Source organism: Akebia trifoliata, chromosome 3 (genome assembly GCF_017979445.1).
Source record: "Akebia trifoliata isolate Shusen 1 chromosome 3, ASM1797944v1, whole genome shotgun sequence".
NCBI lineage: Eukaryota > Viridiplantae > Streptophyta > Magnoliopsida > Ranunculales > Lardizabalaceae > Akebia > Akebia trifoliata.
In genome coordinates, this window is record NC_141377.1 from 9,865,765 (window position 1) to 9,880,358 (window position 14,594).

At 34.7% G+C, this 14,594-nt stretch overlaps 1 protein-coding gene across 1 annotated transcript; it reads right to left on the minus strand.

Moving 5' to 3' along the window:
- Positions 1–6,554: 6,554 nt before the first annotated feature.
- On the minus strand, positions 6,555–8,035 carry LOC147405942 (uncharacterized). The gene is made up of 3 exons (XM_086432743.1): positions 7,608–8,035; positions 7,444–7,532; positions 6,555–7,146 (listed from the first exon to the last, which is right to left on the minus strand). The coding sequence occupies exons 1-3, from the start codon at positions 7,930–7,932 to the stop codon at positions 6,856–6,858; spliced, it is 705 nt and encodes a 234-aa protein (XP_086288869.1). The 5' UTR covers positions 7,933–8,035; the 3' UTR covers positions 6,555–6,855.
- Between the last annotated feature and the right edge of the window lie 6,559 nt (positions 8,036–14,594).

A 14,594-nucleotide genomic window follows, 5' to 3' on the forward strand; every position in this document is an offset into this window, starting at 1 on the left:
CTGACCTCAAACACTTCAATTTCAACCTAATTTCATTCTCAACCAAGGCTTTTCACTTTTTTAACACACCAAATATATCAAACTTTTACTTCAAAAAATAAATTCAAAGCTTTCTTGTGATGTCATTAATGAAGGTGACAAAATAACGACAATCGCCAAGGAAAGAGACTTTGGTTGACACATCAATGTGAGCTAACTCAAATTTCTCTGATTTTGGAATCCTTTCAACTTTTGAAATACACACCTTCTTCTGTTTTCCAAATATGTAGTCTTCACAAAAGTCTAAATTCACCTCCTTCAGCTTAGATAATTTACCCTTTGAATACCTTACCTTCACCCATTTCTCACATATGTGTCTAAGCCTACAATGCCAAGTACTAGCATCCACACCTGTAGAAGCCATTGTTATATAATTGTAAGTAAAATTACTGGTTTTTACCATGTCTAATCCTAGAAGAGGGTGAATAGGTCAATTTAAAAATCTTTTCAAATTAAACTAAGGAAATAATAAGTTTGACTAAATGCTTTCTTAAGTTGATTTATTAGGTCTCAAAATCAATCTATGTCTAGATGTGCAATTGTTAAATGTTAATACTAGGATTCATCATATGCAACTCATGTCAATATTCATTGATGGCATTCATTCATTTAAACATAAGTTCATAAAGACATTTGCAGAAACACAAGACAAGCAGATTTATAGTGGTTTGGCAACGTGTCTACGACCACTCCTGAAGTTCATACTCTAGGAACTTAGTGTTCACTACTAAAAGAGGTTTATGGTTCATCTCGAACCTTTTACATGAAATTTTAATACCTAGGCTAAATTCTAAAATCTTAAGATTGAGAGAAACACATCCTCTCAAAATTGTGAATTTTGACTCTTCAAAATTCATGAACATCTTCCCTTGTCAAGAGTCCTAGACTCTAACAAGAGCTTGATTTTTGATGGGTTGAATCAAGTAACCACTTACAAATATTTTTTTAAATAAAATAAAATAAAAAGAAGTCACTCAATTGTAAAATATTTGCAAAACAATATTTGAAGTCTTTGAGTCCTTGAATCCACAAAAGTTTTTGACAGTCCGATGTTCCAATCATATCTTCAAGTTCTTTGATTCTCCGTGCTTCACTCCTTCCTCCAACTTCAACTCCTTGATCTAATAGATTTGCCAAATGTGTGCAAAGGTTGAGAGAATGTGAAGTGAGATCTAGTTGAGAGACATAGAAGAGGTCGAGGGTGGTCTCAACTAAAACTAAGCTCTCAAGAGTATTGAGGATGCTCTAAGGTGTGTGTGTGTGGGGGGGGGGGGGGGGGGGGAATTGGGAGCTCAAATTCTCATGAATGATCAAGCCTAAGTGAAGACAAGTTTAATATAAAGAAAATGAATGGGCAATAACTCTATTTTCTACGACACAGAAAATTAGTTTAGTGGAATTGAAAATTGCAACGACAACATTTTTTACCATTAGGTATTTTCGATGGAATCAAATGGGCACCCTAACTGTTAATTGAAGAAAAATTATTTTTCGATGGTAGCGATAGATTTTCGGTGCCACCAAAAATCCTATTTCCACAACTATAACATGTCATATTTCAAACATTTTATGTTCCCGAGAATTCTGATGATCGAGTGGGTCAGGCAATTACATTATGTTACTAAAATTATTCGACCTAAAGACCATCTTGGTTAAAGGGCATGGTCTAGGTGGTCTTCTTACCTTTTCGGTCTTGAGCACACATACGGAACGTTTTGTCGAAGTGTCTGACTTTGTGTGTTGTTGTTGATGTCTTCATATGTCTTCTAGTATAGTAAAATCGACATTTATCAAAATCTTGGGATTGACAAAAACAAGATACTAATAGTAGGTCCCAAATATAACATAAAGAGTCCCCTCTTTCTTTCCACTAGCAACCACAATAAACCCTATGATCATCGTCTAGGACTCACCTAAGAACGCGGTGAGTATCCCTAACTCTGCAAGTTATCCTACTGAAATCAGATTCCTCTTCAACTATGGAAGATGTCTCATGTTTTTTTTTAACTGTAAAGACATCCCATTCAACATATTTATCTACACATCACCCTTACTAACAATGCAGCACGACTTATTGTCCATCAAAATCACTTTGTACATAGTGCTATAGAATGTCTCTATGGAAAGTAGCATGGAATGATGCTCCAAAACTTACTACCCATATATCACCCTGTGTGACAACAGAGAAGATCAAAATATTAGAATCACTACTATTAGAAAGGTAAACATATTCTTTACATCCTTGATTTTTTATCTCTATGCTTTCTTTGTAGTCTTTTTTGAAGTAACCCTTCTTTCAACAATTCCATTAACCATCATCTCCTCTTTTTTTGGTGGTATTTTGGATTTGCCCATTTTCGAACTTGATCAGCCTACCTTGGTTTTTCATGTGGACTTCCTTCATTTTTCCTCAGCACTCAAGGCATTCCCTAAAGTATTAGTTGATCCTGAGGATTTTTATGAGCTTCCTCGTTTAAGACGATGTCAATAACATATCAAACTTCAATTTACCAGAACCAAAGGAATTGCTTATAGCCATTACAAGACTATCCTAACTATCTAGCAATCCAGATAAAATCAGTAGGGCCCTGATTTCATGGCTTGATTTATGAAAGCGCCCTCGATCCATAGGGTGTGGAGATCCATTTTTTATTTTCAAGGTTTGGGAGTCGCCACCTAGTTATTACAATCTAGGAATCGAGCATCGGCTCAACATGGATAAAAATAACTAATCTACAAAAAAAAACTAAGTCCGGAGATCACGTTACGGGGTTGGAAAGTGTTAGGCACCAATCCCGCCCAACAAACGTCGGTTTCTACTATTTTCCAAAAAAAAATTACATTGCTAAAAGACCTAAAACAAATAAATAAAATAAATAGAAGAAAAATGTACCTAGATGTTCACGACGATTTGTTCCCTCAAATCTGGTGGAGAGATTCCTCGTATGAGATTCCTTACTTCGTTTCCATCACTAAATCCGCTTATGATCTCCAAGACGAAGTATCTACTTCCTAGATCTGAGTATTTTCTATTTTTTTTTTATAGATTTCTAGGTGTTTTTGAAGGGTCTCTGGGTATTTTTTGAGCAGAAATTAGGGTTTGGATGATAGGTAAGGGGTTAGGGCTTCAAAATTAGGATTTTAGGAAGGCAAGAGAGGCTTTTTGACTTGTTTTTTATAGGATTTTCTTTGACCTACCAAATTAGGTTGTGGAGACTCTCTATTTATAGAGTTTTTTGGGTAGAGTTAGTGTTTGATTAGATTTCTTTTAGAATTTTAGTTAGGGTTTTGATTTTAATCTTATGAGATTGACTTGGTCTTTTTAGATTAAGGTTTTAATTAGGATTTTGACTTAAGTCTTATGAGATTGACTTGGTTCCTTTAGATTAGGGTTTTAATTAGAATTTTGACTTAAATCTTATTAGATTGACTTGGTTAGGGTTTTAATTAGGGTTTTGACTTAAGTCTTATGAGATTGACTCGGTTTCTTTAGATTAGGGTTTTAACTTAAGTCTTATGAGATTAACTTGGTTTAGATTTTTAAATTAATTTTACTAAGGATTTAATTTACGTTAATTAATATTTTATTTATTAATTTCAAAATTATAAATTTTAAAAATTGAAAAATTACCGTTTTGCCCTCGAAGAGAACTTTTGTGTTTCAAGTTAGTTTTCGATGTTTTGGGATGTTTTCAAATCGATTTTTCATAAGGAATTCAATGAGATTATTGGTTTGTGTTATTTATGAATTTTTTTGGCGTGAAATGATTGTTGACCCTTATGAGGGGCATTTTTGTAATTTTGTCGAATTTGGTGAAAATTTACGAAATGATTTATTTGATTTGATTTTATTGTTTTATGTGTTTAAAAGGATTTTCTAAGCATAATGTGGCTCTAAGGATGTTTTGATGTTAGGGGTATTTTGATAATTTGATCATTTTTTTGTGATTTTTATCGTAAAACTTCTTTTTGTCTACAAGATGATGATTTCTATGTTTTTTGGATTATATTTTCTTAGCGTAGCGTGATTTCTACAATTTTGTTAGTTTGAGATACCTCATCTGAATTTCTGAAACATATCTAGTAACAAATAAAATAATAGAATAATCATCCATCATTGGGAATCGTCGCAATCGGGTTGATGAGTTGATTAATTAGATAAGTGCGAAAATGGGATGTCTAAAATTTACAATAACTCCTTATTGACCAGTACTATTAGGGTTCACAAACCACAACAAAATCACAGAGATTTAAACAACTTGGGCATTAAAACTAGAAAAACACTTCCTTGACTAAATTAGTCATGAATGTTTCCTAACCACACCTGATTGTTTCATCAAAAAATAAGGATGTAGAATTAAAAATTTTAAGAACTTTAAAAAAGAAAATTAAAAGGGTAATTCTACATGACAATGTAAAGATGATGGATTGAGGATGTACTTGAATAGGTTAAAAATAGTTTCACCAAAGGTTAATAGCTTGTATATGGTAGGAGTTTAGGGTAAACTCATCTTTTATCTCAAAATTTTATTTCCTTAATTAACCTTCAATCAAAAATAAAGGATTTTAAAGAATGGTGAATTTTGGGTAGAAAAATTAATGATTTTATACAAGACATTGAACATGATAGATTGGAGATAATATTCAACAGGTCAAAATAATTTACTCTAGAAGTTAACAACTTGAACATGATAGATTTTCTTGCCTAAAATTAAGAGGTTTTGGCTAGAGATTGAAATTACGAGTATTTAGGGCATTTTATATTAATCTGTGGCAAAACGTAACTCAAGGGGGGCATGTACAACAGTTCGAAGATATGGGGACATCTCTAATATTGATCCAAATGTGGAGGGATATGTCTAAAATCTAAAGCACCCTTCCTCCACGTGACACGTCATCAGAGAGTCAAAAATCATCTCACATGATGGCAGCTTTCTCCTTCTACAATTATATAAGCTTTCTTTTTTAGTTTCCAATGTGCTTTAGGGTGGAGCCATTGAAAGGCAGAAGTCATGACCACAGGTCCACAGCTACTGCACGTAAGTATGTCATTGTTAAAAGTCAAACTCGACTCAGTTTGATTGTCCACCAAGTTGAGTCCATTTGGGTCAGTCAATATAGCATATAGTAATTACTTAGTTAATGCGGGTAGGATCAAGATTGGACTATTTGTCCAACATTTTATCCAATGTGTTTTGTCCTATACGGGTTAGAAGTTTAAAAATAAATTAATTTTTGAGATCGTCCTCTCAAAAAATCAGTCCATTCCGAAACTTCTTTCCCTAATTTACAAATTAAAGAATCATGGACTATCAATTATGTGTAAACATTTTTTATTGAATTATAAATTTCAAATTAGGCTGAATTTTAGTGAGGGTGATCTCCTCACCGTAGAGATCATTCTCACAAAAAATCAGTCCATTTCAAAACTTCTAACTCATATAGGATAAAACATGTTGAATAAAAAGTTGGAAAAATAGTTCAATCTTGATCCCATTATATATATATATATATATATTGTGCATATGTGTGTGTGCGCGCACAGGTGCACTTGTGGGTCCGATTTGGCAGCCAATGTTAGGGAGCCAACACCTTTATTCCTTTAAGGCTTAAAAGTTTCATATTTGGCTATCTTTTGTGAGGATGATCTCCGTGGTGAATAGATCATCCTCACAAAAAATCAGTCCAATCTAAAACTTCTAACCCTATCAAAAGTGTTGTAGAATTGTGGTCAATCGATTCTTCATTGTTAATTTGTAAACCACTTTATTGGAGTTAGCAGTTTCATATTAGACTGATTTTTTGTGAGGATGATCTCCTCAACCTAGAGATCACGCTCATAAAAAAAATCAGCCCAATTTGATACTTTTATGTCATATTAGACAAATTTTGGCTCTGAACATTAGTTGTCGAACGCTACCCTATTATATGGGTTCAAGGGACAACAAGATAACCAAATGTTTCTTTGTAAACCACTTTTGATGGGGTTAGAAGTTTTGGAATGGGGTAATTTTTGGTGAGCATGATCTCTATGGTGAGGATATCTTGCTCACTAAAAATCAATCAAAAGTGATTTACAAATTAACATAAGAAATGACGGTCCAGGATTCTTCAACTTATAAATTGGGGTTAGAAGTTTCAGAATAGGTTGATTTTTTATGAGGGTGATCTCCTCACCATAGATATCATCCTCACCAAAAATCATCTCATTTCTAAACTTTTAGATCATATTTTACAAAAAACTTTGGCTATCTTGTTATCACTTGGTGTCTATCTCCAATTTTTCTTTGAACTCCTTAATTAATCCTTGAGTTTCTATCTAGTACCCTAAAATGATAACATGACATATATCCGATTCAAATATTTGGCTATACGTGAGATGTCCAACTAAACCTAACATCATGTTTCCGCTTCACGAAAAATAAACCTACTCTTCAGAAACTCGCATGACAAGTTGAATCAAAAGCCAATGACATGGCAGGGTTTCGAGTCGACTCGAATACATTTTAGAAATATGCAAAATAACACCTAGCAATTAATCAATACATTGTAAAGAAACCCTATTGGATCAAGGGACCCAAGTGTTCTTACTTTAGAGCTAAAATGGCTATCAAAAAATGGTAAAGGGACCCTACCGTTTGACCTACATAATGACAACCCACCCTCAACATACATAAACACACTTTAATTTCCAATTATCACAAACTTCTTTCCACATTTCCATATTCTTCATTTAGAAACATTATATTAATTAGCAATCACATTACACATCTTTAATGCACAAATATGGTGAGTATACCAACATCAATATTGTTTTCAAGCCAAAAGCCAGAAGTCCTTGTGACGCTTAGTTGTAATCAGATAGCCTCCAAGTTTTCTACTTTTCCTTCTCACTGCAATTGTCATGCAATTAGCATTCTGGATACAGTACTCCACCACCCCACCACCAATCCTACTACTCCCTCCTGCCCACATCATCAATAATCGCCACGTCATCAACCGCTTTCTCTGCCCTAGAACCAATAGTGACACCCCTTGTTTCTTTGCTTCTTCCACTATAATTGGACCTTTCTCCTTCCCTTCCACCAGTGAAATCTCAGTTGTCACCTATAAGCCCAAGAAATCACAATCTTTCACATAATTAAGTTTAACAAATTAAATTATATTATAGAGGGTACCCATTTGTCTCCATGTAGTGTAAAATTATGTGGAAATTACCAAAACAGTAGAGAATTTGCAGAAAATATTTCTAAAATTAATAGGAAAATTTACCATTTTGAGAAATAAATTTGAATATTAACATGTTTATATTATTGGTGCATGTTGATTCATAAAAAAAATAAAAATACAAATTGGTGTGGCAATATAAGCTCTCAATATGAATTAACATTCAATTTTACTTACCTCAGGTCTTTTCAAGTGACAGAGGTTCTTCATAGAGTAAAGAAGTTCATAAGCCTTTGGATTTATCTCCTTAGTAGACTCTTCTTCTCCTGTAATCAAATTAAGTAAGAACTTGCAATATCTACATGACACTATCAATCAGTTAGGAAAAAAAAAATTCTCACCTTGTTTATTATTAGAAGGCTTAGATACATAGAGAAGTACTAATGTGTCTTGGCTCTGAATAGTATGTGAGAGAGCCCATTGTAGAGCACCCTTAGCTTCAAGGGTTGAATCGATAACGATCATGACCTTCCTACCGATATTTGATCCAGGTTTTGCCCCATCACCAGAAATCTTATCCCCATTGGTAGAAAACTCATTCTTTTTATCACTTTCAAGGGAATTAGAGCTGGGTTTGATTTGAATAGACGGCGAATTGAATTGAACACGAGTATTGATGACCCGATTCAAGCAAAAACTATGAAGTTTTGTACCAGTCCGACCCATATCTTGTTATGGGTCTGAGGTGAGATAACAGCTTTAAAGAACCAGAAGTAGAAGAAGAAGAAGGTTTCCTTTCTCTTTTCTTCTTTAGTTGGCAGTTAATCATGTTTCCTTTATTTTCTTGTTGCGGGGTCTCCACATGAACGTGCTTCCCATGAAGTTGTAGGGCCATATTTCTTATGGTGATTTACACATACCTCCTCCACTTTTGGGTGAATATTTGAGATACCCCTATGTTTTAAAACTTATCGTACATCCCTTGACCTTGGTCACATAAAATAGCTATATGCCCTCATCTTAATCTCTAGATAAAAAACCTAGATTTTTCTTCCACTAACCTGTCATCTTGAACTTGTACAAGGTCAGGTTTTTTACCCTCAACTTCAACCTCAAGATTCTATCCCTTTCATGTGTCAAATCTCAAGATCATCATTTTAGGGAGATTTTAAAAAATGATAGCTTTTATGGAGAAAAATGGAGGGTTTAAGGTTGGGATGAGGTCCAATAAGCTAATATTAGGTTATCTTTTATTAGTCTCTCTCAGAGAAGATAGAGGTCAGTAGTGTCCCAAACTTTTACCAAAACTTAGGAGAAACATGACCGCATCACCTTGTAGCATCCAAAAACATGATCCGATGCCACAGGTATGTAGGTCAAAATTCTAATAACTCTGAAAAATAAAACTTTTAGGAAAAAAAAAGAGGTTATTTTTTACCATTGAATTTAAATTTTTAAGTTAGGAGTTTAATAACTATTCATTTTCAAAACCTTGGATCAAGCCCTTTCCCATGAAATCCAGAGGATCGTGGTGTTAAAATGCCAATGTGGTAAAAAGTCACTTCCTTATTAAATAAGGAAAGTTTCACGACCGCCCATGCAAGTGGCATCCAAAAAAAAAAAAAATTGATTGGATGCCATAGGGATTGATGTAGAACACAAAATTTTAAGAATTTTTTTTTAAACAAAGGGTTACTTTTCACTGTTGAAATTTAAATTTGAGAGTTCAATGGTCATCCATTTTCAACAACTTAGACCTAACCCAATTTTTTTTAGTTTGAGTTTTTCCATGAAATCTAGAGGATTATAGTGTTGGATTACCAATGTTTAGAGGGGTAAGTATAAATCACCCAGTTTCTTAGAAGAGTCGTGATCCAGATGCTTATTCCTATAGCAACATATGGTGTCTATATGGCATGTTTTGGTTGTATTTAAAATGCATAGGGATGCATACACAGATTATTTAGGTGCCCAATGAGTTTTAAATACCAACCAAAACGTACCATGTGGTTTCTATTTTATAGGAACGGCACACCGTTCTGGATCCTAATTCTTCTTAGAATGGTGGTTAAGTCATGGGCCATGTGGCACCCAAATGTTTTTGAAGAACATCATGACGTAAAAAGAGAAGGATGTGCACAAATAATAATGTGGAGACCATTTTAGTCACGCCGCACAATAAAGACACGTGTCATAAAGAAGCAAGAAAGGCCCACTTAGAAACATGTCGATTCTTGAAGTCAGAAACAGAAAACAGGAAAGAAACCGAACCCTACATCTTGAACTAAGTACATTTCCATAAAGAAATACAGTACCAATCGAGGTTAATAAAAAACAAAGGAAGGAGGGATCCTTGGTTGATAAGTATAAGGCAACATTTACGACCAACTTAAAAGAAACCAACCATATTGGTCAAAGCCATAAGATCGAATAAGACGGCCCTAGAAGAAACAAGAGAGTATGACTTGTCTTAAAAACATCTGCTCCAAAAAAATCCCAACCTACTTCACAAAAGAACAAGGTCCGAGCTCCTAAAACTCTTTCAGAACATACGAACGTAAATCATACAGTTTACATGAGACCAAACCCAAGTCAGAACCTATAACTCGTATCGAACCAATTTCATGAAACATGAATGACCCCGAGAAAGTATCTAAGCCCAAAAGCATCCTCTTATAAAGATAGGTGAAAGAAAAATCTGAATCAAATTGCTAGGAAAACATGTGTCAGAAATATTTTCTCACATATAAGTAACTTGCAACACTTACTCATCAAAGTTAAAATCTCTGACAAGTGATGGGTTAATCTCCCAAAAATACTCAAGTGCGCCACAAGCAGAGTTGTTCGCACAAATACTTGGTCGAGAAAATAGAGGAAGATTCCATATAAAAAAGAACACTTTGTAACTATATTGTTCATCTTCTTTCCCATTTACTCCTCTATTATTTGAGTACTAACTAAATCTTCGGAGGAACGTTTGCAAGCACCACACTGGGGGTTTATCCTTCCATCTTCTTGCCTTCTACCATCCAATAAGCCACAAAGAAGTAGGGAAGGCCAGACTACCATCTCAATGAGGGGAAAGCCAAAAGATCGAAGTAATGATCAATATTAGACTGGTTCAATCAAGTCATCATTAACAATGGAGGAAGAACGAGCCAATCAGCGAAAGGGAACAACCAAGTCATTAAGGAGTGAAAAGGAATCAACCAACCAAAGTAGGATGCAGAAGATCATAGTTCAAAGTTAAGTCTTTTGATAGAAGGAGATGACCAAACTAGCGCCAGCAAAGAAAGGAAGCCAAGTTAACCAGCGGAAGGGGAACCATAACAGTATCAACATGGGGTTGGAAGTGAATCAAGACATTGTCTGAGAGAAAAGTCAAGGACCAATAGCAAAAGTTGAGTACCCCAAATAGAGAGATCGATCATATCGCCAAAGCCAAGAGAAAGACATCTCGGTTTAACCAACGAAAATAGTCTGTGTTTTATCACCCAGAGTATAGATGGCCAAGATGTTTTCAGGCAAACTTAGGAGCACACAATCGGGAGTTCCCAGACCAAGGAGGCTAGATGACTACCATTAAACAAAATGGCCAAAAGACCAAGTTCGGCCATCTTTCCCACCTCTTCACCCTTCTACCATTCTAAAAGCCATAAAAAGAGAAAAGAAGAGTCGAAGCCATCCAAATATAGGAAAAAAACTGATATATCAAAATAAAGCTTGACATCAAGGAACGACGCACATCACGAGGAATTGAAAGGCCTAAAAACCTCTTCACACTTTTTATGTCATCCTTGAAAAATCATTTTTTTTATTCGAACTCATGACCATACAATAAAATGCTCTAGAAATTGGGTAAAAAAATGACCAACCTAACGATGACGAAAAGGGTCGTGTAAAAAATTTAGCAAAATAACCAGTCTGTAAGACAAGATACAGAATCCTCGAGCAGTAACAGATCAGCTTCTACAACGGGGTACCAAAGGCAAGCGACAAAACCAAGATCAAAGAGATTCCCATCATTGATAAGTCACACCAACAATATGGTGGCATGTAAGGATGAGGGGGTTAAGCTCGAACAAGGAATACTACACCCTCACAAGACTCAAAAAGAAAAGGTGTTCAACACTATAAAGTCTCAACCACACATAAAGCTAAAGAACGGCACAAGGGATCAGACAAGCGATCACAAAAGATTTGTTGATGAAAGACAAATGACCCACCCACAAGAGCGCGGACAAGGTAAATCACTTCCTCAAGAGATTTGGACAAGGAAAATCATTCCCTCATGAATCATTGACAAGGCAAATTACTCCTACACAAAGTTGAAAGAGAAAGACCTTCACCATTACAGGATCTCGATTTCACCTTAAGTCGAAGAACAACACACACGGCCAAACATGTGAGGAGGAGAAGGAAGATTTTGGTTTTGGGAGACCCACCTACTTAGGTAAAAATAACACACATGTACAATGTAAAGAAAATAAATAAATAAATAAGAAGAAGAAGAAATAGTGTACCATGTTCATTTTTTGAACTCGGATAAGTGTATAATTAAAGTAAAACCAGTGTTGTTATATGCACTCAGGGGGAAAGTAAAGTCGATGTCACAATACACACTCAGAGGGGCAAGTAAAGCCGAGGTCGCTATACACATTCAGAGAGTAAGTAAAGTCAGGGTCATTATATGCACTTGGAAAGTAAGGTTGAGGTTGCTATATGCACTCGAAAAGTAAGACTGAGGTCACTATATGCACTCAAAAAGACAAGAAAATTCGATGCCATTTTACTTATTTAGGGCATGTAAGTAAGGCCGAGGTCATATATGCACTCAGGCAAAAAGTAAGGTTTAACTCACTATATGCACTCAAATAAAGTAACACACTGAGGTACCTATCATGCAATCCGTGCTGTAAGGAAGTGAAGAAATGTAGGACTGAGAAACTTTAGTATTGAGGTCACTTAAAGCACTCGTACATCTATATAAAATTGAATAATAAGAAATTTTCTATATGGAGGTCGCTTAATGTACTCGTATAGTTAAGAAAGACAAGACTAAGAAAATTATGTATTGAGGTCACTTATAGCATTCATACACCTTTGTAAAGTTGATTAGTAAGAAATTTTCTATATTGAGGTCACCTAATGTACTCATATAGTTAAGGAAGGCAAGACTGAGAAAATTATGTATTGAGATCTCTTAAAGCACTCGTACATCTATGTAAACTTGAATAGTAAGAAATTTTTTATATCGAGGTCACTTAATGCATTCGTATAGCTAAGAAAGGCAAGATTGAGAAAGTTATGTATTGAGGTCGCTTAAAGCACTCGTACAACTATGTAAAGTTGAATAGTAAGAAATTTTCTATACCTATATAAAAATTGAATAATGTATATATATATATAGGAGTTATAAAATTAAAAAAAAAAATAAGGAAGTATAAAACTGAGCATGCCTTAGAAATTTTTTTGAGTATCCCATTAGTCATGTCATAAAAACAAAAGTCCCAAACAAGTTCGTATAAAGGCTTTAAGTTCCATGAAACATGTGTAGCAATTAAATGATAAAAGATTCTTTCATAAAACTCGTACCCGAAAGTGAAAGAAACTTTTCATATTGAGCTTAAATATACATGGAAAAAAATCGTGCACTAACAAAGAGACAGAACGTGTTATAGACAAGTTTTAGATTCAAAAAGAAAAAGGTTGGTAAAGCATGCTCATAGACATGACCACCACTCAAGCAATCAAAATTGTGTTCACATATTCGAAGTCCAGATCTCTTCGAAATCTTTACGAAATTAAGTAAAAACTCGGGCAAATCAAAAGCTACACAAAAAAAAGACAAATGATATAAAAAGTAGTAAAATGAAAAGAGAAAGAAGCACTTAGATAAAAAAAAGTAATATATTTTTCATTCATTCAGAAGTTATGTTACATTTTACACAGCATATCCCGAAGGTACAAAATTAACAAGAATGAAAAAGCAAATAAAAAAAAAGACATAATCAATAGAAGAGCTCGACCAAAGGCAGTTCCAGTAGAAACGTTTGGCCTAAGAGTGAATCGGTAGAAGAGCTCAACCTCTAAGACTTGGGTTTCTGGGAAACCAAATTGGAATGTGGTGCATAGGTCCGAAATAAATAGGAAAAGCTATCAAAAGCTTATAGACTCACCAATATTGAGTCTATACAAGGTGTAAAAGTCCTTAAGACTCAGGCATCTTCCTAATGAGAATCCCTTGAGCGTATAGATAAACTCATGAATATAACCAGACTTCCACCATGAGAGTTTCCCCAAAATATTGCCAAACTCGCACCATCCTCTGAGAATCATAGCAACACTCCCTCCAAAATAGTGACTCGGGGAAAACCACTTGCAAAGCAACACGGTAACACATGCAAGAATGACACCTTCATCCCTAGAAATCCTCATAAGAGATCAGGTAGGAATATGACACCTTCCTTTGCACATTCTACTAGTGAAAGCGCCCTCGATCCGTGGGGTGCGTGGATCCGCTTTTGACCTTTGAGGTTTGGGAGTCGCCACCTAGTTATTACGGTCTAGAACCGATCATTGACTCTAAAAACAAAGACAACTAATCTACGAAAGAACATACGGGTCCGGGGATCACGTTACGGGGTTGGAAGGTGTTAGGCACCAACCCCGCCCAGCAAGTGCCGGTCTCTACTTCTTCCCAAAAATCGATTACATTGCAAAATAAACCAAAAATAACAAATAATTATAATAAAAAAATATAAAAGAAAATTACCTTGCCGATTACAACGATTCCCTCAACACCAGCGAAGAGTATCTACCTATGTATTTCCTTGCTATTCGTCTGTCAACGAATTTGATTTCTGATTTTCAAGTTGAGGTATCTTCTTCTTAGATCTGTGAGTTTTTTTATTTTTCTTATGGATTTGAAGGTATTTTGGAAGGATTTTTGAGTGTTTTTTGAGCTAAAGTTGAGATATGAATGTTAGGTAAGGAGTTAGGGCTTCAAAATTAGGGTTTTGGGAAGGTTGGGGAGGCTTCTTGACCTATTTTTCTTAAGGTTTATAATTTGATACGAAAATAGGGTGTGAGAACCCCTATTTATAGATTTTTTAAGGGTTGATTTAGATATAATTAGTGTTTAATTAGAATTCTTTTAGTTAGAGTTGTATTTTAGTTAAAATTCTATTAGGTAGAGTTGTATTTTAATTAGAATTATTTTCGGTAGAGTTATATTTTAGTTAGAATTCTATTAAATAGAGTTATTATTTAATTAGAACTCTTTTAGGATTTTGACTTTTGGTCTTATTTGAATGACTTTAAGATTTTGACTTTAGTCTTAATTGATTGACTTTAATATCTTGACTTTAGTCTTGCTTAATTGACTT

What these genes read in the sequence shown, in the direction of transcription:
- LOC147405942 (XM_086432743.1), bottom strand. Translation starts at nt 7,932, where the DNA reads ATGGGTCGGACTGGTACAAAACTTCATAGTTTTTGCTTGAATCGGGTC. An exon ending in GCCTTCTAATAATAAACAAG is followed by an intron (nt 7,533 to 7,607) that starts GTGAGAATTTTT and finishes ATTTGATTACAG; the next exon opens with GAGAAGAAGAGTCTACTAAG. An exon ending in GTCACTTGAAAAGACCTGAG is followed by an intron (nt 7,147 to 7,443) that starts GTAAGTAAAATT and finishes TTGGGCTTATAG; the next exon opens with GTGACAACTGAGATTTCACT.